Here is a 24610-nt window from a genome sequence, read left to right as displayed (position 1 = left end):
AAGGCTGAGTCAACCTTGAGCCGGTGAGATTAGAACCGCTGAACTGCAGATAACAGTCAATAGCAATAGCAGTTAGACTTATATACCGCTTCATAGGGCTTTCAGCCCTCTCTAAGCGGTTTACAGAGTCAGCATATCACCCCCACAGTCTGGGTCCTCATTTCACCCACCTCGGAAGGATGGAAGGCTGAGTCAACCTTGAGCCGGTGAGATTAGAACCGCTGAACTGCAGACAACAGTCAACTGAAGTGGCCTGCAGTACTGCACCTTAACCACTGCGCCACCTCGGCTCTTGGGAGTATAATTTCGGTTTGATTGAAAGCAGTAGTCGTAATAGTATAGTATAAAGAATAATCCCTATGCAATTAATTAGAGGGGGGAGCTTTGATCATAATCTCAATCCAGCCTTGCGACTGTATGAAAATTTCAGATTAACCCTTGTTTTGTATCACCGGGAATCTTACTCTCTGTGTGATTATCACCTTTCCTTGAGGTAGCCCCAAGATCATCAATCTGTGTTTAGAAATACAGGGTAGTCCTTGACTTACGACCGCAATCGAGCCCAACATTTCAGTCGCTAAGCGAGACAGTTTTTTTCCAGTGGGTTTTGCCCATGGTTTCGCGACATTCGTTCAGGTAGCGTGAAGTGAATCTGGCTTCCCCATTAACTTAGGTTGTCAGAAGGCCACAAAAAGATGATCACATGATACAGCAACAGTCATAAGTGCAAGTCAGTTGCCAAGCGTCTGAATTTTGATTATCCGATCGTGGGGATGCTGCAACGGTCACGAGGGTGAAAATTCGCTTTTTTCAGTGCTGTTGTAACTTTGGTCACTAAACTGTATGAAGGCCAACCAGCTTTTCATTGGGATACTCCTGTTGTGATGCCAATATTTTTCGCTGTGATTGAGTGTGACGGGGAGTGTTCTGACCCAGTTCCCCAAAAACAACAAAACCTCTGTATTTAAATCAATTATTCCTTTATTAGGAGCGTCGGTAGCCCCGGCAAAAAGTTTCTCTCAACACAGGCTAACAAGTCCATCCGGCAGAGGGATGAATAATTGTCTGCCACACCAATTCATCTCCGCCCCCTGCCTTTTATCCCCAGAGCTAGGGTGAGGGTTTGCTAGCAGTGGTGGCTCTTCCATCCCAAGGACCAGCCCATAAATTTCCACTGCTCTCCTCTCCTCTGTCTGCTGCACATCCGCGTGTCAGGCACTGGACCCAGCTCTTCCTCCTCTTCCTCATCAGCCACCTCCAGACCTGGGGCTGTTCACTCTCCATCTGAGGGCTGACGGACGGCCGGCCCGGGCCTCTGCTTCTGTCTCGCTCTCTCTATGACAGCTCCATTCCCTCTTCCCCCTTGGAGCTCCGTGCCCCTGACTCCGACGCCTCCTTCTCCTCCTGTTGGGGTTCCGACAGATGCCCTAATTAAATCATGAGCCTCGAGCCAAGCTTCAAAAGAAATCCAGTTATTTATCCTCCGATTCAGCTGCCGGAAGGCCCGGCAGCCGACAAAGCTACAACAAGTAGATTTTTGTTGAGACGGGAGTGGGTGCTTCTCCAGTGCTGTCTATCTCTCTTATGTTGCCACGCACTATGCTTATGGACCGATGGCGGCCCTTCATTCTAATTCCATGCGCAGCCCACACTTATAACCATTGTTGGGTTTGTGAGGGTGCCACGCTTCATAGCTGCATGTCTCACTTGCCTTCATTCGTGTTTCCACCTGTACATAGAAACATACCAAAGCAGACATTCCTTGAGACATTACAGGACAACTTCATTGAGATGGACATTCTTACCTCTTCCCGACATGACGCTGCTTACAATGATGGGTATGTTGATATGCTTAATGCGGTAATTTATTTTTATTTTTATTTTTTAATTCTTGCATGCCAAAACCCAGCTCATCTGTTTTGCCTCTCCTCTAACTTCCTGTCTCATTTAATCCCTTCCCCCCCTTCCCTTTCTTTTCCACGGAGTGAAAACCGTGAGGTACTTCGGCGCAAGGAACATTTAAAAAAATTGTCCTGTACATATTAATGGCAGCCTCGTTAATATGCTTAATTCATGCCATCCTCATTTTGGGCTCGTCCTGATCATCATTTCACTAACGCCGGAGACAACACTGGCCGTTTAAGAGGACGTGGAAGATGGGCCCGGAAGTTTTGTTTTTCGAATCGGTGCGGATTTCAGTTTACCTAATGGGATGCTTTCCAAGCATGACAGGAAAAAAGACACACATTTCTCGCCTTTTGATCCTTCTGCTTTTTCCTCTTCCACAGTACTTTTCCTGTTTTTTTTTTTGTTTTTTTTTTTTCCTTGGAAGAGAAACTTTGAAGAACGTACTATACAGGTAGCCCTCGACTTACGACCACAATGAGTTCCAAATTCCATGGCTAAGTGAGATAGCTGTTAAGTGACTTTTCTCCCATTTTACAACCTTTCTTGCCACGGTTCACTGCAGTTGTTAAACGAGGGACACAGTCATTAAGCGAATCTGGCTTCGCCATTGACTTTGCTTGCCAGAAGGTCACAAAAGGATATCATGTGACACCCCCCCAAGACACTTTGACTGTCATAAATGTGAACTAGTTGCCGAGCGTCTGGATTTTGATCACGTGACCACAGGGATGCTGCAACGGTTGTAAAGTGTGAAAAATAGTCTTGAGTTTCTTCCAACGATCACTAAACAAATGTTGGGGTTCCGACAGATGCCCTAATTAAATCATGAGCCGCAAGCCAAGCTTCAAAAGAAATCCAGTTATTTATTAGGAGCAATATGTCTCCACTACCCAAGAGAAGCCAACTCTGCCCCCACATAATTTACGGGCCAATTATGACCCTGTTCCCCCCCCCCCCCAAGGATGTGTCATAAATCACATTCTCCAACAGAGCACTTTCATGGGCTGTAAAAATCACTCCCCTCTGGCTGCTGAGGGTAAACCTGGGAGGACAGCCTTGAGAAAGATGTGCCTCAAATGTGCTTCTGTTTGTGGGTACATCATCAGTGTCCCATCCTCCTTGCCTATGGCAACTCGAGAGCAGGCCAGGGATGCTTTGCAAGTTGACAATGAATTATTGTATGGAGGGGATACCTGTATTTCTAATAACGGGATAATATCAGTATATGGTGCCTCAGAATTAGCAATTCTGAAAAAAACATCAAGGCTACAGTTGAGTAAGATTGAATGACAAATAGGTAGTTATTAGTTTTCTAGCCCCAAGGGAGTAATCTTGATGAAGTCAGGCAGAAATGGAATATTATTATTATTATTATCATCATCATCTCCTCTGACGTTACTTTAACAGTTCTAAGTCCCTTGGTTAGGACTCAAGCTGTTGAGCTACTAACCAGCCCCAAAGGCTGTGAATCTCACTAAAGATTAAATAATAATAATAATAACAACAACAACAACGTCCTATGCCCCTGGGTGGGCCCCGACTAGTAATCAATGCCAAATCCGGCGAAACAACCGGCCACTGTGATACAATTGTATAATAATAATTAATAAATAATTATACATCATAATAAGAAAAATCGCAAAATACCAGGACTTAAAAATCGAAATTCAACGACTATGGCACAAACCAGCAGTGGTAATTCCAGTGGTAATTGGCACACTGGGTGCTATTCCAAAAGCACTGGAATTACATTTAAAACAGTTAAAAATTGACAAAATCACCATCAGTCAAATGCAAAAAGCCGCACTGCTTGGATCTGCACGCATATTACGAAAATACGTTACGACGTCCTAGGCCCCTGGGTGGGGCCCGACTAGTAACCAATGCCAAATCCGGCGAAACAACTGGCTGCTGTGATACAATTGTATAATAATAATAACAATAATGTTCTTGGTTGATACCCAGGACACTGGCAGCAATCCATATCAACCATTAACACCAGTCAGTAGTATTTGTGATACATTTTTGGATGTTCGGTTGGCTGAGTTTCATGTTTAATGAATAAAGTATAATAATAATAATAATATAATAAAACAGTCTTTTTAAGATTTAGCGATTCATTTGAATACTCATCCCCTACTTCTTTCTTGTTACACCCTACATTCAGCGTTGGGGGGGGGGGGGATTGTCTTCTACTGTTTTTATCCACCGAAGCAAATAATTCAATAATTGAAGCAGTGTGAGGAATCGTGATATGAAATCCTTATTTATTACTTATTTTTTGTATCTGTCACACAGCCACCTTATTCTCGAAGACACAACGCTTTACCTCAATTGAAAACTCAATTAAAAAGTAAAATAAGACACGGGAAAAACATAGAACACAATTGGCAGTCAACAACAATCCAGATAATCGTTGCACGAGCCGTTGCACAAGTGTACCCGATACAATTATTTTAAAAAGCCACATCAGTAACAGCAGAGGTCACGTAGTCCCTGATTTAAATGCAGTTTGGCGTAGTGGTGAAGGCACCAGTTTAAGTTTAAGTTTAAGTTTTATTTTATTTATATGCCGCCCTATTCCCTAAAAGGGACTCAGGGCGGGCGAACAACTTAAACGGGAAGGGGAAACATACAAGTACAAAATGGACATTTAAAATGACCAACAACCACACCTGTCGAGAAGGGAAGGGAACTCATCAACCCCAGGCCTGCCGACACAGCCAGGTTTTAACGGCTTTTCGGAAAGCAGGGAGAGAGGTGAGGGTCCGAATCTCCGCGGGGAGTTCGTTCCAAAGGGCCGGAGCTGCAACAGAGAAGGCCCTCCCCCGGGTCATAGCCAGATGGCATTGGCTGGTGGACGGAAACCCGGAGGAGGCCGGCCCTGTGCGATCTAATGGGTCTTTGGGAGGTAATTGGCAGCAGGCGGTCTCTCAGGCTAGGAACCAGGAGATGGTGAGTTCTAGTCCTGCCCTAGTCATGACAGCCAGCTGGGTGACTTTGGGCAATCAGCAGGAGACAGTGAGTTCTAGCCCCACCTTAGGTAGGAGAGTTGGCTGGGTGACTTTGGGCCTATCAGCAGGAGACAGTGAGTTCTAGTCCCACCTTAGGTAGGAGAGCTGGCTGGGTGACTTTGGGCCAATTAACAGGAGACAGTGAGTTCTAGTCCCACCTTAGGTAGGAGAGCTGGCTGGGTGACTTTGGGCCTATCAGCAGGAGACAGTGAGTTCTAGGCCCAGTTTAGGCATGAAAGCTGACTGGGTGTCTTGAGCCAATTAACAGGAGACAGTGAGTTGTAGCCCACCTTAGGTGTGAAACCTTTGGCCAATCACCAGGAGATGGTGAGTTCTAGTCCCACCTTAGGGATGAAAACTGACTGGGTGGCTTGAGCCAATCACCAGGAGTTTGTGAGTTCTAGTCCCACCTTAGGCATGAAAGCTGACTGGATGGCTTGAGCCAATTAACAGGAGTTTGTGAGTTCTAGTCCCACCTTAGGTGTGAAACCTTTGGGCCAATCACCAGGAGATGGTGAGTTCTAGTCCCGCCTTAGGCATGAAAACTGACTGGATAATTTTCAACCACTCCCTTTCTCTCAGCCCTACCCACCCCACTGGGTTGTTGTGGGGGAAATAGAAAGAGGAAAGAATATTGGACATTTTTGCTGCCTTGAGTGATTTATAAAAATAATAAAGGTGTTACATCCAGGCAGTCATTTAATCTGGGGTGGGGAGTGGGGGATGTATGACCCCATTGCTGGTTTAAGCCAACACTTCAGGGATGGGGATTCAGCCAGTTCGGACTAGTTGCAGTGAACCCGGATGCTAATTTTACATCTGGTTAGCCGACCCAGTAATTCCAAGGACTGGCTGGCCTCGCCCCATCCCCTCTCAGGAGTGTCCATGCAGCCTGTTTTGGATGCCAGGTAAGTTCAGGGCCCGCACAGAGGCTCTGGCAGGGTGAAAAAAGGGGGCCTTCTGGATGTCTGGAAACGGGAGGCCATTTTCGCCCTCCCGAAACTTCTGGAGTCTGGGGAAAATCCCACCCCCACCCGCCTTGCCATGGTGCAGGAGGCCAAGTAGGCCCATGCCCACCAGAGTCACATTTTTCAGTGCCGTTGTAACTTCAAACAGTTACTAAGCGAGGTGTTGTAAGTCGAGGGCTACCTCTAAACTCCTGATCAATGATCCCTGGAAGGCAACGGATCAAACGAAGTGAAATTCCTCCTAAATCTAAGTCTCCCCCTCTTTATTCCAACCAACCAAAAAAGAAAAAAAGGACAATAAATTCAAACAGTCTGACAGTTATATATCTTCAGTACCTCCATAGGGTTGAAGTCTGGTTGCCATCTTTTTAATGGTTGTATTTCTCTTTCTTTCTTTCTTTCTTCTTTCTTTCTTTCTTTCTTTCTTTCTTTCTTCCTTCCTTCCTTCCTTCCTTCCTTTCCTTCCTTCCTTCCTTCCTTCCTTCCCTTTCCCTTCTCCTTCCCTTGTCTCTTTCTCCGTCATCCTTCCCTCCTTCCTCCTTTTTCCTTCCTCCACTCTATCCCCTTTTGTTTTCCTATCCCTTTCTTTCCTTCCTTCTTTCTTTCCTTCCTTCTCCTTTTCCTTCCTTCCTCCCCATTACTTTCCTTATCTCTTTTCCCCCCTCTTTCTTTTTTCTTTCTTTCTTTCTTTCTTTCTTTCCTTCCTTCCCCTTCTCCTTCATCTCCTTCCCTTCTCTTTATCCCCTTCCTTCCTTCCTTTCCCTTTCCCCTTCTCCTTCTCCTTCCTTCCCTCATTCCTCCTTTTCCCTTCCCTCCACTCTATCCTCTTTCGTTTTCCTATCTCCTTTCTTTCCTTCCTCCCATTCCTTCCCTTTATCCCTTCCTTCCTTCCTTCCTTCCTTCCTTTCCTTTTTCCCTTTTCCCTTCTCCTTCTTCTCCTTCCTTCCCTCTTCCTCCCTTTTTCTTCCCTCCACTCTATCCCCTTTTATTTTCCTATCTCCCTTTCTTTCCTTCCTTCCTTCCCCTCCCCTTCCCCTTTTCCTTCCTTCCTCCCCATTGCTTCCCTTTATCTCCGTTCCCCCGCTTTCTTTTTTTTTCTTTCTTTCCTTCCTTCCCCTTCTCCTTCCTCTCCTTCCCTTTATCCCCTTCCTTCCTTTCCCTTTCCCCTTCTCCTTCCCCTTCTCCTTCTTCTTCTCCTTCCTTCCCTCCTTCCTGCTTTTTTCTTCCCTCCACTCTATCTCCTTTCATTTTCCTATCTCCTTCCTTCCTTCCCCTTTTCCTTCCTCCCTCCCCATTCCTTTCCTTTTATCTTCTTTCCCCCTTTCTTTCTTTCTTTCTTTCTTTCTTTCTTTCTTTCTTTCTTTCTTCTTCCTCCCTTCCTCCCTCCCTCCCCTCTTTCTTCCCTTCCTTCCTTCCTTTCCTCCTTTTTCTTCCCCTTCCTTCCTCTTCGATGCATGGTGCTAATCTGGCCTCTGTTGTGTTGCCATCGAGGCTTCGTAGCCCGGTGGGCTGCGCCGGGGCCTCCACCCTGCCTTGACCCCCTGTCCTTTTTCTCCTCCCGCAGGCACATTCCTGTTCAAGCCAGGTGGAACGTCCCCGCTCTATTGCACCACTTCGCCAGGGTATCCCTTAACATCCAGCACGGTCTACTCGCCGCCCCCTCGGCCCCTCCCCAGAAGCACCTTTTCCAGGCCCGCCTTTAACCTGAAGAAGCCATACAAGTATTGCACCTGGAAATGCGCCGCCTTCAGCGCCATCCTCATCTCCATCACGCTGGTGGTGCTGCTGGCGTATTTTGTAGGTAAGCGGCCACTCGGATCCCCTACTTGGAGAAGAAGCCAATGGCAGCGGTCTTGGAAAGGCAGATGGGTTGGAGTGGACAACGCCTCCCTCCCTTGGGGACACGGTTCCTCTCGAGAGAAGAGAATGCTTGCAATTCAGAGTTAAGGGGGGGGGGGTTTCCTTGGAGTGGGGTTTGAGGAGGAAGAAGAGGAGGAGGAGGACTGTGGGGTCCTTGGTGCTCTCTGAACTTAGCTGTTTTCTTGCCTGCATTTTATGACCAAACTAGATAATATAAGTAAGAAGGAGGAGGAGGAGGAGGAATAATGTGGGACTGTTGGTGCTCGCTAAGCCTGCTTGTTTTCTTGCAAATGTTTCATTACCCAACTAGGTAACTTCATCAGTGATAGAAAGTAGGAGGGGTGTGGAGAGGAGGAGGAGGAGGAGGGAGGAGGAGGAGGAGGAGGAGGAGGAGGAAGAAGATTATGGGGTCCTTGGTGCTCTCTGAACTTGTTTGTTTTCTTGTAGGCATTTTATGATCAAACTAGGTAATATCATCAGTACTAGAAGGGAGAGGAGGAGGAGGAGGAGGAGAAGGAGGGAGCGGGGGAGGAAGAGGAAGAGGAGGACGGCTGTGGGGACCTTCCTTTGTGCTCTCTGAGCTTGGTTGTTTCTTGCAGACCTTTCATTACCCAACTAGGTAACATCATCAGTGCTATAAGAGAGTGGGGTTTGAGGAGGAGGAGGAGGAGGAGAACTGTGGGGTCCTGGGTGCTCTCTGAGCTTGGTGGTTTTCTTGCAGACGTTTCGTGAGCCAACTAGGTAACATCCTCAGTGCTAGAAGGGAGGAAGGGTTTGTGGAGAAGCAGAGGGACTGTGGGCTCCTTGATGCTGTCTGAGCTTGGTTGTTTTCTTGCAAACGTTTCGTGACCCAACTAGAGAATGTCATCAATGTTAGAAGGGAGTGGGATTTGTGGTGGTGGAGGTGGCGGAGGAGGAGGAGGAGGAGAACTGTCGGGTCCTTGGTGCTCTCTGAGCTTGGTGGCTTCCTTGCAGATGTTTCATGACCCCACTAGGTAACATCATCAGTGTTAGAAGGGAGTGGGGTTTGAAGAGGAGGAGGAGGAGGAGGAGGAGGAGAACTGTGGGGTCCTTGGTGCTCTCTGAGCTTGGTGGCTTCCTTTGAAGATGTTTTCATGACCCAACTAGGTAACATCAACAGTGCTAGAAGGGAGTGTGGATTGTGGAAAAGAGGAGGAGGAAGACTATGGGGATCCTTAGGATTCTCTGAACTGGCTTGTTTTTCTTGCAGTTTCATGACCCAACTAAGTAACATCATCAGTGCTAGAAGGGAGGGAGGGTTTGTGGAGAAGGAGAAGGAGAGGGGACTGTGGGCTCCTTGATGCTGTCTGAACTTGATTATTTTCTTGAGACGTTCACGACCCAACTAGAGAATGTCATCAGTGTTAGAAGGGAGTGGGGTTTGTGGAAAAGGAGAAAGAGGGGAAAAGGAGGACAATTGTGGGTCCTTGGTGCTCTCTGAGCTTGGTTGTTTTCTTTCAGACCTTTCATAACCCAACTAGGTAGCATCATCAGTGCTAGAAGGGAGTGTAAATTGCGGAAAAGAGGAGGTGCAGTTGGTTGCAACTAACCAATTTAGCAAGTCGGGCTCATGTTTATTTAGGTCAGGTGTTTCTCAACCTTGGCGACTTGAAGCTGTGCTGGCTGGGGGATTCTGGGAGTTGAAGTCCACAGGACTTCAAGTTGCCAAGGTTGAGAAACACTGATTTAGGTAATCCTCAACGTATGACCAGAATCGAACCCCAGATTTCTGTTGTTAACTGAGACATTTGGTGAGTGCATTTTGCTCCACGTTACAACCTTTCTTGCTACAGTTGTTAAGTGAATCACTGCAGTCATTAAATTAGTAACCTGCTTGTTAAGTTTATAATTCTTCCCCATTGACTTTGCTTGCAAGGTCGTAAAAGCAGATCACGTGACTCCTGGACACTGCAACCGTCTTAAGTATGAGGAGTCGGTTGCCAAGTGTCCGAATTTTGATCATGCGACCATGGGGATGCTGCAGTGGTCGTAAGTGTGAAAAATGGCCGTAAGTCTCTTTTTTCCGGTGCTGCCGTAACTTTGAATGCTCACTAAACGAACTATTGTAACTTGAGGAAGTCCTCAACTTATGACTGGCCATTTAGAGACCATTTGAAGTTTTGACAGATCTCCCTGGAGGTATCTACGGCCTGGTTCCGAGGTTCTGACGGTCATATGACTGAACCACCACAGTCATATGACCAAACTTCAGGCAACACAATCACATTCACAACCATTTGTAGCACCCCAGGGTCACGTGATCTGTTTTACAACGGTTTTGCCGACAATCATAAAAGTTACTTCCAGTTTTAAGCCAAGCTGCAGCTTAACGAATAAGGGGTTCGCTTAATGACCACAAGAAGAAAAGGTCACAAAATTGGTTTGATTGTGTGACAGTTAGTTTACAGTTGTCATGACCAACGTCAGTTGAGTGAGCTCCATCACAGTCGCATGTCAAGGACTGCCCATATAGAGTGACTCAAAATGCGTAACGTTTAAGGAATATGTTGGTTTTTTCCCACTAATTAAAATGGACTGTAAATTCAAATATATTTAACAGTTTGGTGGTTATCTTCTATTTTGCATTAGATCTCAATAAGCAAATACAAACTCAACTATCCCATTCCGTCCCCCCCCCCCACCTTCAGCGACAGCCATGAATTATAATTACAAATTTCTCAAAGAATTAGTTAAAATCAAAATTAATTGTTTCCGTTCAACATAAACATATTTAATGAGGAGACTCCCGCTATCGGGCTAACTGTTCTAATCAGCAGGTAGGGAGGGGAAATGCAGATAGTTAATTAGATTTAATGAAAAACTGTGTGTAATTTTAAGTATAATCAATTATTTATTAATGTAATGAGAGCCGGCTCTGGCTGGGCTTACTAATTAACTCATTTAAAAATTATGAATAACCTTTTCATTGGTAATTATTTTCTACATCTTGTCAAGCTGCAGATAAAAAATTGCATTATCTAAAAACACACACACACACACACACACACAGCCAAAGCCTTTCTACCACAATTCTCCTTGGCTGAATAAAATGGGGGATTTCTGAGCCCGTGTTTTATCCCCGTTTCTTGGGCCACCGGTGTGTGGTGGCGATGGTTGTGTTACCCTCCCTGAACTTGTGTCGACTTTTTTTCATATGACACCACGGTGAAACCAGGCACGGTGATGCAACAGCTGGAAACAATATACTAATGTCACTGATGCAACCCCAAATATGGAATCTGGTACTTGAATAAGGCTTTCATCATTATCCAAAACACAACTAGGCAGTCTCTTTCGTGGAATTAAAAGTTGTAGAACAAGAAAGTTTGGCGGTTCGAATCCCTAGCGCCGCATAACGGAGTGAGTTCCTGTTACCAGTCCCAGCTTCTGTCAACCTAGCAGTTCGAAAGCCCGTAAAAAATGCAAGTAGAAAAATAGGAATCAGCTTTGGTGGGAAGGGAACGGCGTTCCGTGCGCCTTCGGCATTGAGTCATGGCAGTTCAAATCCCAAGTGCCATGTAACGGAGTGAGCTCCCGTTACTTGTCCCACCTTCTGACATCCGAGCAGTTCGAAAGCACGTAAAAATGCAAGTAGGAAAAATAGGGACCACCTTTGGTGGGAAGGGAACAGCGTTCTATGCACCTTCGGCATTTAAATATGCCGGCCACATGACCACAGAGACGTCTTACAGCGCTGGCTCTTCGGCTTTGAAATGGAGAAAGCCCATAAAAAATGCAAGTAGAAAAATAGGAACCAGCTTTGGTGGGAAGGGAACAGCGTTCCGTGCGCCTTCGGTGTTGAGTCATGACTATTGAGTCATGCCGGCCACATGACCACGGAGACATCTTCGGACAGCGCTGGCTCTTCGGCTTTGAAACAGAGATGAGCATCGCCCCCTAGAGTCTGGAACGATTAGCACGTATGTGTGAGGGGAACCTTTACCTTTAACTTTACCTTAGAAGAAGAGAATAAGACTTTTTGTTCCAACTATAGACGCCAAGATGTAAATCGTGGCTTACTTTTAAATCCAAGAGTATTACAAAAGCAATGAAATCTAGTACTTCATTGTCACAATAACAGTTCAACTTCACACAAAAGAAACTCTGTCTATACACTTTTCAGATGGGCGAACTCACCGAGTAATAACCCACCACACAAAACATTAAATATAAGAATCTGCATAACAGGTAGAGCTCGACGTATGATCACAATTGAGGCCAACCTGTATGTTGCTAAGTGAGAAATTTGTTAAGTGAGTTCTGCCCCATTTTACGAATTCGCCTGCCGCGTTTGTTAAGTGGATCACTGCGGTTGTTAAGTGAGTGACCTGGTTGTGAAGTGAATCTGGTTCCCCCCGTTAACTGGGCTTGGAGGGACGTCGCAAAAGGGGCTCATGATTTGGACAGCTATTTGTCTGAAATGGAATTGACACCCTCTTGTCTGAGTAGAGGGTTGGGCTAGAAGACCTCCAAGGCCCCTTCCGGCTCTGTTATTCTGCTAAGGCCTGTAATGATTGTGTGAATATGGTGCAACAAAACCCTTTTCTGAATCACGTTTAAAGCGTGCAGGTCCCTTCCAACGCCGTTATTCCGTTATTCCTAATTTCCATCGGCAAGCCTCGCGAGAAGTCCGGTTAAATTGTGGTTTAAAATCCAAGTCCCGCTGTCTGTTATTTCTCTCCTGCCAGTTTATATTTCCACCCTGATTTTATACTGCTAATTTTAATTGAGTTTAATTGGGTCGAGTGAGCAAAATATATTTCATGCTGACGGGTTAAATTAAGGCGCTTGGATGTTTCTGGATTAATGGCGTTAAATTCTCTAAACAACCTTAGTTTTCCGAAATAACTCATATCGTTTAGTCTGGGGGGAAAAAAACATACTATGAATATATGACGGAAATACAGCTTCTTTTTAATAAGACATCGTCATTTGCGAAGATATTTTGAGCCCAGTTCTTGCATCCCTGGAGCGCCGCCAGCACCCAACGGCAGAATAAATTGTAGATCAACACGCCTATTATTTTTAATCACTTTTGATTTGGGTTTGTTTTGATCTGACGTGCATAATGCCTTCGTTGCTTTTAACTCACCCAGTTTTTAAAAACAAAAACCAAGAGAGAAAGGAAGAAACGAGATCTATATTGCAGGATCCGATCTGGGTCGGGCATCGGGACCAGAGGTTTCATTTTCTGAGCTTTTGGGCCAGAGGTGGTATTCAGCCGGTTCTGACTGTATCTGGCAAACCGGTAGAGGAAATTTTGAGTAATTTGGAGAACTGGCAAATCCCACCTCTGGCTGGCCACGCCCCCATCTATTCGCTCCCGAGTCCCACTTTTGTTGCCCTGCACAGAAGAACGGGAAACAGGTTAGTGGGGTTGGGGAGGGAGTTGGGATTTTGCAGTAACCTTCCCTGGAGTAGGGTAAGTCTTTCTTTCTTTCTTTCTTTCTTTCTTTCTTTCTTTCTTTCTTTCTTTCTTTCTTCCTTCTTTTTCTCATCCTCTTTCTTCTTTCCTTTCTTCTTTTTTTCTCCCTCATTCATTCTCTCTCTTTCTCTTTCTTTCCTTCATTTCCTTTATCCTTCATTCATTCATCCACTTCCGCTTTCTTTCCTGAATACGTATCTGGAATTTAAAAACGACGATGCTCATTCAAGACAAATGCAGCTAAAAGAAGGGGAGAACATTGCTCCCCCTTAGTAACTCCCACGTCTGGTTGCTAACTCACACTCTCATTTCGCGGTGCTTGGAAGTAGCTCTTCCACCTTGGGTGATTCGACTTGAGTTCAGTGCTAACCTTTCAGACCAACACTTGATGGCCTCTCTCTTAATCCCACCCTTGAGTCCTACAATAGGACTCCTTGTGAAACATCTCTGGGAATCTCAGTTTGACAAAAGAACTTCCTATAGCTAACGAGACGTGGGTCGCGGCTGTAAGAACTTATCTTCCATGCCTATAGAAAAAATGGACAAGGCAGAAGAGTTTCGAGTGCTTCTCTCCTAGCGTAACGTCGGTGGGAACACGAGGTGTGTTCCTGCCTAATTAAGACCCACGCCAGCTGTTGTAGAGGAACAAAGCGGAGGGAAACGGCGCGTTGCATTGGTTGACTTGGAATGAGTTCAGTCAATGGCTTGATTGACTCCTCCCCTGCGTGAGGATTTACCACCGTCCCACTTTTGTGGTTGATCTGGGTTGGGTTTCTCTAGAGATCCAATCCTTGGAGTCTTTATCGGAGCTGCAGAAATGCAGAGGCATGCAAGATGGCGGCCCAGGTAGACTTTTCCATCTCTCTCTCTGCTGCCACCTGGCGTTGGTCTGGATCTTTGCAGCCTAGACCTGGATGTCAGTCTGCGTGGGCAGCCATATGAGTGGGCGGGTTGGTTTGGTGGTGAAATTCTGTGGGCGTGGCTTGGTGGGCGTGGCAGGGGAAGGATACTGCAAAATCCCCATTCCCTCCCCACTCCAGGGGGGAAGGATTCTCCAAAATCCCCATTCCCATTCCACTCTGGGGAAGGATATTGCAAAATCCTCATTCCCTTCCCTCTCTGGGGCCACCCAGAAGTGGTATTTGCCAATATTTGCTGGTCCTCCAAACTACTCAAAATTTCCGCTACCGATTCTCCAGAACCTGCTGAATTTCACCCCTGGATGGGTTGGTTGGTAGGTTGCTCAGAAATATGGATGGAGATGGATGGAAGGATGGATGTAGAGAGACAGAATGATATGGATGGATAGCTACATACCCTGTTTCCCTGAAAATGAGACCTCTCCGAATAATAAACCTAATCAGGCTTTTGAGCGCATGCGTTAAAATAAGCCCTCCTCCAAAAATAAGCCCTAAATAAAATATTGCAATAATGAGACCTCCCCAAAAATAACGCCAAGCGCTTATTTTGGAGGTCAAAAGAAAATAAGACCCTGTCTTATTTTCGGGAAAACACGGTAGATACATAGATGATAGACGATAGAGAGATGATAGAGATAGGATGGATGGATGGATGGATGGATGGATGGATGGATGGATGGATGGATGGATGGATGGATGGATGGATAAATAAATAATGGAGGGAGGGAGAGAGCTAGAGTGATATGGATTGATAGTTACATAGATACATAGATGATAAATGATAGAAAGAGAGAGAGATGATAGAGACAGAATAGATGGATGGATGGATAGATAAATAGATAACGGATGGATGGATGGATGGATGGATGGATGGATGGATGGATAGACATAGAATGATATGGATGGATAGTTACATAGATACATAGATGATAGAAAGAGAGATGATAGAGATAGAATGATATGGAAGATAGATGATAGATAGATAGATAGATAGATAGATAGATAGATAGATAGATAGAGCTAGAGCTAGAGCTAGAATGATATGGATGGATAGTTACATAGATACATAGATGATAGATGATAGAGAGATGATAGAGACAGAATAGATGGATGGATGGATGGATAGATAAATAGATAACGGATGGATGGATGGATAGACATAGAATGATATGGATGGATAGTTACATAGATACATAAATGATAGATGATAGAAAGAGAGATGATAGAGATAGAATGATATGGTAGATAGATGATAGATGGATGGATGGATGGATGGATGGATGGATGGATGGATGGATGGATAGATAGAAATACCATAGATGGATGGATGGATGGATGGATAGATAGATAGATAGATAGATAGATAGATAGATAGATAGATAGATAGATAGAGAAATACAATAGATAGAGAGCACAGAGGGGTTGGACTAGAGGACCTCCAAGGTCCCTTCCGACTGTGTTATTCTGTAAGTTTGCCTTACCAAAACCTTTGATATTATTCTGTTTCTTATTTACATCTTTCATGGGGGTGAGAATAGCAAGTCATGTTACGTCTAGTAGGTTTTGAATGACTGATTGACTTATCCAAGGAACCCATCAAAACACAACCAGTTATAGCAGCAGCTGAAAATATAAACTTTTTGCAAAATGTACCTAATCATCGCAACGGGAGGGAACACATTCAGTACTATAGAAATAATGATATATTTGTTTAGCTCCAGCTGGGGGGAAAAAATCCACAAGAGAAAATGATGCAGCCTTCCATATTTAGAGAGGAACAATGAACCTTGGGCTATAATATAGCTATTAGTCTTTAAGGGGGCCAAAGATCTCTTGGATATTCATGTTGTATCATGCTGTTATGTTGTTAAACCAAAAACATTTCTAGAAGATCAGCTCCGCGTACCTATCCAAGTTTTTCCAATGCAATATAAAAGACAATTGATTACTTGTGGGATGCTTATAGATCAGGGAGGGCTAGCCTTTTTGTCATTGCGTGCGGAAAGCGTGTGCCCACACCCAATGCACATGCCCCCCACTCCCGCATGCACACGCAACTCCCCCGTACTCCCCCCCCCGCACATACGCATGTGACCCCTCACACCCTGTTTTGGGCCTAGCAGGCCTCCCTGAAGCCTCCTGGGACCAAAATAGGGCGGGGGGGGGGGCGGCATTGCACACTCAGTGGCCCATTTTGGGCCTAGCAGACCTCCCTGAAGCCTCCTGGGATGAAAATGGAGTTTGGGGGGGGGCATTGCACACCCAGTGGCCTGTTTTGGGCCTAGCAGACCTCCATGAAGCCTCCTGGGACCAAAATGGGGTTTGGGGGGGGGCATTGCACACCCCGTGGCCTGTTTTGGGCCTAGCAGACCTCCCTGAAGCCTCCTGGGATGAAAATGGAGTTGGGGGAAGGGCATTGCACACCCAGTGGCCTGTTTTGGGCCTAGCAGACCTCCCTGAAGCCTCCTGGGACCAAAATGGGGCGGGGGGGCGGCATTGCACACTCAGTGGCCCATTTTGGGCCTAGCAGACCTCCCTGAAGCCTCCTGGGATGAAAATGGAGTTGAGGGGAGGGCATTGCACACCCAGTGGCCTGTTTTGGGCCTAGCAGACCTCCATGAAGCCTCCTGGGACCAAAATGGGGTTTGGGGGGGGGCATTGCACACTCAGTGGCCCATTTTGGGCCTAGCAGGCCTCCCTGAAGCCTCCGGGGACCAAAATGGAGTGGGGGGGGGGCATTGTACACCCAGTGGCCTGTTTTGGGCCTAGCAGACCTCCATGAAGCCTCCTGGGACCAAAGATGGGTTTGAGGGGCATTGCACACCCAGTGGCCCGTTTTGGGCCTAGCAGACCTCCCTGAAGCCTCCTGGGACCAAAATGGGGTTTGGGGGGGCATTGCACACTCAGTGGCCCGTTTTGGGCCTAGCAGACCTCCCTGAAGCCTCCTGGGACCAAAAATGGGGTTTGGAGGAGCATTACACACCCAGCCTCCTGGGACCAAAGATGGGTTTGAGGGGCATTGCACACCCAGTGGCCCGTTTTGGGCCTAGCAGACCTCCCTGAAGCCTCCTGGGACCAAAATGGGGTTTGGGGGGGCATTGCACACTCAGTGGCCCGTTTTGGGCCTAACAGGCCTCCCTGAAGCCTCCTGGGATGATAAACAGGGCATGGGGCGGGGGGGACGTGTCGCAACTCCACCCTGCATTCCCCCATGCATGTGTGTGCGACACACACACACACACACACACCCGTGCAGGCACGCACATCTCCCGCATGCACCACGCCCACCATGCATGCACTGCAGAGACCCGAAAATCAGCTGGCCGGCGGGAGTCGCCTTGTATGCGCGAAGGAGCTGAGCTGGGGCGACAGCTCACGTGCCCGCAGAGAGGGCTCCAGGTGCCACCTGTGGCACACACAGCATAGGTTCGCCATCACGATTATAGATAGTCCTGGCTTCACAATGGTAATTAGCACCAGAACTTTCATCCCTAAGCAATGTACAGATGATCCTCAAATTATAAATATTCGTTTACTGACCATTGGAAACAAACAACAGCACTGAAAAAGGCGACGTGACTTTTTCACACTTAACGACTTGTTGCAACCACCCAGTGGTCATCCAATCAAAATTCAGGCGCTTGGCAACTGCCTCGTATTTATGACGGTGGCTGTATCCCAGGATTTTATTGTATTCTATTGTATTCTATTCTAATAAATACTACAGATAAAGGGATTGAGATAATCTCATACAATATGTAATACATGGTTCCACCACAAATGCGCGAACGACAAAAGCGTGCCTGACTAAATCGCGGTGACAAAACCGCGCCGACGAATAAGCGCTGAAGCGTGCCGAAAACAGCACGCCGACAGAAGCGTGCTCTAACCCTAACCCTAAACCAAACCCTAAACCTAACCCTAAACCTAAACCTAACCCTAAACCTAAACCTAACCCTAAACCTAACCCTAAACCTTTCCTTAACTTAAATCGCGCTTCTGTCGGCGCGCTTTTGTCGATGCGCTGTTGTTGGCGCGCTTTTGACATTGCGGTTTTAGCGCCGCGGTTTTGTTGGCGCGCTTTTGTCGGGTCACGCTAATACATGTGTGGGCAGCATTGAGATATTAAGTATACATGTAGTTGGGGCGTTGAATTGAGTTTAGGAATTATGGCTCATCATTTAAAACCATTTTCCTTTCCCCCAAATTACACGTTGCTTAATGAAGTCGTATACTTAAAGTTCTATTGACCATAACCAACTAGTCTTTTATTTTAGTAATCATTTACATGCTCCCTGTAAAAATCTGCCTTCCTTGGTTTCTCTAATTACAGCAAATACCCCAATGGGAAGATTCTTTTTTAATATACACAAATTAAAACTCCATTTAGAGGTGCAATGGGACCATGTAGTAGTAATTGACTTGATCACGAAGAAATGTTCCCGGGTAATGATTAGAAGACAGAAATTAGGGGGGGAAAAAATCTTTTCTTCGTATGTTAGGACGATCCAGATAAGAAAATATCGTTTTAGAAAGAAAAACCCATACAATTTTAGCGACTGTATTTGCTGGGGAAAAAAATAAAAGGACAAATCTGAAAAGGGGTTTAAAAAGAGCTTCATAAAGAGAAACTATTTTAATTGTGTATGTCTAATATGGTGGCTTTCCAAAGGAAATGTTGAGTCAGACAATGAGGAGGTTGGGGAGGAACATGGGCCAGTCCTGGAGTCTGGGGAAGGCTCGGATGAGGGCTCTGTGTCGGAGAAGGGGCCAGGGCCGAGGTGGCGCAGTGGTTAGGGTGCAGTACTGCAGGCCACTTCAGCTGACTGCTATCTGCAGTTCAGCGGTTCAAATCTCACCGGCTCAAGGTTGACTCAGCCTTCCATCCTTCCGAGGTGGGTAAAATGAGGACCCAGATTGTTGTTGGGGGCAATATGCTGAGTCTGTAAACCGCTTAGAGAGGGCTGAAAGCCCTATGAAGCGGTATATAAGTCTAACTGCTATTGCTATTGCTATCTGGGAGTTATGTGCTGCCTCTGGAGCGTCCAGAGTCAGATAGCAGCGAGGCAGAGGAACAGGGGGAGCCTGTTCCCAGTGTGCGCATGCGCAGAACTGCCAGAAGGCAAGAACAGTTAAGACAAAAGAGGCGACTCGGGAGTAAGGCTTGGAGATGATTGGCCCCTCCCATAAGACATAAAGGAGGAGTAAAGGCACATGAGCCTTTGCAGGAAGCAACTTGGTTCGTGCTGGTCGGTTTAAACTCTGAAGCTCCGTTTTGACTCTGTGCTCCATGTGGCCTTGCAAAACTAAATGCCGATTAGGTCTTCGGCAGTGCTTCAAGGGAGATAAAGGTGGGTGCTTATCAGCCTTATCCTGAAGGACTTTGGCAGACTTCTGTCGGACTCTTTACAAACTCTTTGTGACTCATTATGGGCTGTGAATGAACATAATTAACAGCCGTTGAAATTTTTAAAAAAACATGTTTTTTGGGACTAAAGAGTGTGCTTTTTACTGTTTCAGGAAGCCTGGGTCAGAACAGGAAAAATCAAAAGCAGTGCCAAGAAAAAAAACCCTTTATAACGCCCATTCTTGTAAATATATCTTTAAAAGCATAAGTGAAGTTGTAAGAATCAAGTATTAAAAGGATTTCTGCAATCAATCTATGCATTGCACGATTCCATGTGTGTATAAAAGCGCTCTACATGGGGCTGCCCCTGAAGAGTGTTCGAAGACTACAGCTGGTCCAGAACGCAGCCGCGCGAGCGATATGGGGTGTATCTAGATACACCCATATTACACCTATCCTCCGTGAGCTGCACTGGCTTCCTATTGGTCTCCGGACACGCTTCAAGGTGCTAGTCGTTACTTTTAAAGCCCTTCATGGTTAGGACCTGTCTACCTGAGAGACCGCCTCCTGCCACTTACCTCCCAACGACCAACAAGATCGCACAGGCTGGGCCTCCTCCGGGTGCCGTCAACCGGACAATGCCGGCTGGTGACTCCCCAGGGGAGGGCCTTCTCTGTTGCTGCGCCGGCCCTGTGGAACGACCTACCTGCAGAGATCCGAACCCTTACCACTCTCCCGGCCTCCCGTAAAGCTGTCAAGACCCGGCTGTTCCGGCAGTCCTGGGGCTGTTGATTGATATCCAGCCCCGCTTAGATGGAATGGGTGATGTGGATTTTAACACTGTATTTTTATTTTTTATTTCTATTTTTTAAATTTTAAATGTTTCTTGTCTGTTGTGAGCCGCCCAGAGTCCCTATCGGAGTGGGCGGCATACAAATTCTAATAAACTTGAAACTTAAACTTGAAAATGTTAAATGTCCCAAATACAGATAGTCCTCAACTTATAACTCTTTATTTAGTGGCCATTCGAACTTACAACAGCACTGGAAAAAAAGTGAGTTATGATGACCAATTCTCTAACTTACGATTTTTTCAGATTCCCCCATGGTCACGTGGTCAAAATCCAGACACTTGGCCACTGACTCATATTTATGACGGTTTCAGTATCCGGAGGGCATATAATCCCCTTTTCTATCAAGCAAAGGCAATGCAGAATCCAGATTCACTTAACAAACGTGCCATTCCCTTTAACGACTGGCCTGATTCACTTAATGTCTGTGGTTGTAAGGAAGGTTGCAAAATGGGGCAAAATTCACTTTATGAATGTCTTACTTAGCAACAGATATTTTCGGGCTCCAGAAGAAAATCCACCCAGGGACAAAAAAAAAAAAAAGTAAGAAAGAATTAAAAAAAAAATACATATTCTGTTTAGGAGGAAGCTTAGAGGTTAGGAAACGTTGGTGGTCCACTTCTCTTTCCCCCCCCCCCCTGCAATTAACACATTTCTATGCTCTCCCCCCCCCCCCCGTGCGCACTGTAGAATATTCCCAAAGCAGGTCTCAAGTGGTAATACCATTGTGTGATATTAGCAGAACGTTAAAAACTGGTGGAATTGAAAACATTTACATCTCACCTTCCTGCCTGACAAACACATTAAACAAATAATGACTTCTTTTTTAAAAAAAAAAAAGTGGGAAAAAAAGAAGAAAAGCTAAAACTCTTTAAAAAACGTGGACTTGGAACGGAAGATATGGGAAAGTCTGCTCCCTTTGTGGCCCTTTCTGTTGAAAAGCTTGACCCTTAAATTGCAAGTGGTAAAATGTGGTTTGTTTATTTGTATGTGTGTGTGCGTGTGTGCGTGTGCGTGTAACTCCTTTTTAAGTTGAACAAAAAAGGGGAGCCGTTGTATTTATTTGTACAATTTACAACCCTCAACTTACAATTTAAGATTTTAAAATTTTGCCATTTTAAATTTACAATTTACATTTGTTTACAATTATTAGGGTTCCACCACAAAACCGTGGTCGACTAAAGCGCGCTCGACGAAACCGCGTACCTGACGTCATCACAGCGCGACAAAAAAAGCACGCTGTGAGCTGTAAAGCTAAAATTAATGCGTAAACCTAAACCTAACCCCCCGAAACCTAACCCTAAACCTAACCCTTAACCTAAACCTAACCCTTAACCTAACCCTAAACCTAACCCTTAACCTAACCCTAAACCTAATCCTTAACCTAACCCTAAACCTAACCCTAAACCTAATCCTTAACCTAACCCTAAACCTAACCCTAAACCTAACCCTTAACCTAACGCTAACCCTTAACCTAACCCTAAACCTAACCCTAACGCTTAACGTAACCCTAAACCTAACCCTAACCCTTAACCTAACCCTAAACCTAACCCTTACCTTAACGTGAATCGGCTTGCTTTAAAAGCGCTTTTTAAAGCGCCCTTTTTTCTCCGCGGTCGTATTTGTCGCGCTGCTGATGACGTCAGGTACGTGCTTTAATCGGGCGCGCTTTAGTGGACCGCGGTTTTGTCGTGCCACGATTCTTAGAATAGAATAACAGAGTTGGGAGGGACCTTGAAGGTCTCCTAGTCTAACCCCCCTGCTTAAGTCAGATTGACAGCCACAGACCTTATCTGGATCGGAGAGCTGCCAGGCTGATATTTGCAAAACGTGGCACTGCCTCGCCCCCCCCCCCCCCACTCTCTGCCTCCGACACAGAGCCCTCATCAGAGCCTTCCTCAGACTCCAGGACTGGCCCATCTTCCTCCTTAACCTCCACACTGTCCGAATCTGCTGCCAGCTCCTCGGGCCACTGGCGGGCCACAACAGTTTGCTCCGCTTGAAGCTCCGATGCTCAACCTGGGGAGCATCGCTGCGCTAAAATACGAAACAATGAGCATCAGGAAACAAAAGGACTGTCTCTTCTTTCCCTATCATCAGGGTGGTCTTTCCAAATACCTACTTCAGCACCAACTTAGGAAATCATTAACCCAATCTCTCGGCTTTTATTTTTTATTATTATTGCATCCCCTTTACCCATCTCCACAAAGTCCACAAGATAATGAAAGGCCAGCTGTATGTGTAGCTTTGTAAGGGTATCTCCCTCTCTCTCTCTCTCTCTCTCTCTTCTTTTATTCCTTTCAGTCCTTCTATTTTTCTGCTGACCGGTGTGAATTTCTTTTCAATCTTCTCGGCCATCGAAAGGAGCCTTGTGATGCTTCGCTGAGCATGTCTCTTGTCTCCACTCTTTGGCGGTGATCTGTCAAAATCGGTCCTCTGGCCCAGCTAACACCCTCACTCCATCAACCTGTCCCAAGGAGGAGTCAATTTTCTCCGCCATCTAACTAAACCATCTTTGTTACCCGTCGCGTGCGTTTTTTCATTTCCGACGAGTATTCTTCTCCTCTCTTTTTGTCTGTTCTGCTGACGATGGATTTTTCCTTCTCCTTGCTTGATAAGCAATCAGGAAGCGTATTTGCTGAAGTGTTTAATTTTGAGCCCAAGACGGAGGGGCCAAGAATACAGGTAGCCCCCCAACTTGTGAGCTTTAAATTTCTTAATGCTTAGCGACAGACCCCTTTGTTAAGTTGCTAACCAACTCCTTTGTTCACTTAAACTTAACAAACTCATTTGCTTGTATACGGAACAACAGACTTAGAAGGGACCTTGGAGGTCTTCTAGTCCAACCCTCTGCTCGAGCAGGAGATCCTGTGCCATTTCAGACAAACGGGTGTGCAGTCTTTGGTTAAAAACCTCCAGTGATGGAGTACCTACAACCTCTGGAGGGAAGCTGGTTAATTGTTCTCACTGTCAGGAAATTCCTCCTTAGTTCTAAGTTGCTTCTCTCCTTGATTAGTTTCCACCCATCACTTCTTGTCCTGTCTTCAGGCGCTTCAGGAGGTGGACTCCCTTCTCTTTGTGGCAACCTCTCAAATATTAGAACACTGCTATCATGTCACCTCCTACTCCTTCTCTGCTTTTGAACAGGTGCTCCAGGGAGCAAATGACCTGTAGTATTCCATTAGGGATTATAAGTGGCATCTATTGCTAACAAGGGACGCGGTGGCTCAGTGGCTAAGACGCTGAGCTTGTTGATTAGAAAGGTCGGCAGTTTGGTGGTTCGAATCCCTAGCGCCACGTAACAGAGTGAGCGCCTGTTACTTGTCCCAGCTTCTGCCAACCTAGCAGTTCGAAAGCACATAAATAGGTAGAAAAATAGGAACCACCTTTGGTGGGAAGGGAACAGCGTTCCGTGCGCCTTTGGTGTTTAGTCATGCCGGCCACATGACCACGGAGACGTCTTTGGACAGCGCTGGCTCTTCGGCTTTGAAACAGAAATGAGCACCGCCCCCCTAGAGTCGGGAACGACTAGCACATATGTGCGAGAGGAACCTTTTACCTTTATTGTTAACAAACTCCTTTGCAGGAATTAATACAGAGGCTGTCTCCACATCATAATCATGATTCTGGTTATACAATATATTTTCTCTACTCTTCTCAAGGAGGCATCTGCACCCTGGGAATAAAAATAAAGAAAGAAATCACTTCAGCCGAACTCGGGTGACACTACTGGTGCCTCTGCCGCTAAAAAGAGATGATAGATAAATGATAGATAGATAGATAGATAGATAGATAGATAGATAGATAGATAGATAGATAGATGGATGATAGGTAGGTAGGTAGGTAGGTAGGTAGGTAGGTAGATGATAGATAGATAGATAGATAGATAGATAGATAGATAGTAGGTAGGTAGGTAGGTAGGTAGATAGATGATAGATAGATAGATAGATAGATAGATAGATAGATAGATAGATAGATAGATAGATGATAGGTAGGTAGGTAGGTAGATAGATAGATAGATGATAGATAGATAGATAGATAGATAAATATAGATAGATAGATGATAGATAGATGATAGATAGATAGATAGATAGATGATAGATAGATAGATAGATAGATAGATAGATAGATAGATAGATAGATAGATAGATAGATAGATGGATGATAGGTAGGTAGGTAGGTAAGTAGGTAGATAGATAGATGATAGATAGATAGATAGATAGATAGATAGATAGATAGATAGATAGATGATAGGTAGGTAGGTAGGTAGGTAGGTAGATAGATGATAGATAGATAG

General features: G+C 45.6%; 1 protein-coding gene across 1 annotated transcript in view; it reads left to right on the top strand.

The window, feature by feature from the left end:
- The first annotated feature begins 1816 nt into the window (after positions 1-1816).
- The window catches only part of TENM4 (teneurin transmembrane protein 4), a 164687-nt gene continuing 141893 nt past the window's right edge, over positions 1817-24610 (top strand). The window contains 2 exon segments of the mRNA XM_087722028.1: positions 1817-1838; positions 7455-7691. Of these exon segments, the coding sequence (XP_087578154.1) occupies positions 1817-1838; positions 7455-7691 (259 nt within the window).

The sequence above is a fragment of the Thamnophis sirtalis genome, unplaced genomic scaffold (assembly GCF_051295495.1).
Source record: "Thamnophis sirtalis isolate CommonGarterSnake01/CBP01778 unplaced genomic scaffold, rThaSir2_p1.2 scaffold_8, whole genome shotgun sequence".
Lineage (NCBI taxonomy): Eukaryota > Metazoa > Chordata > Lepidosauria > Squamata > Natricidae > Thamnophis > Thamnophis sirtalis.
This window is presented reverse-complemented; position numbering and strand designations above follow the sequence as displayed.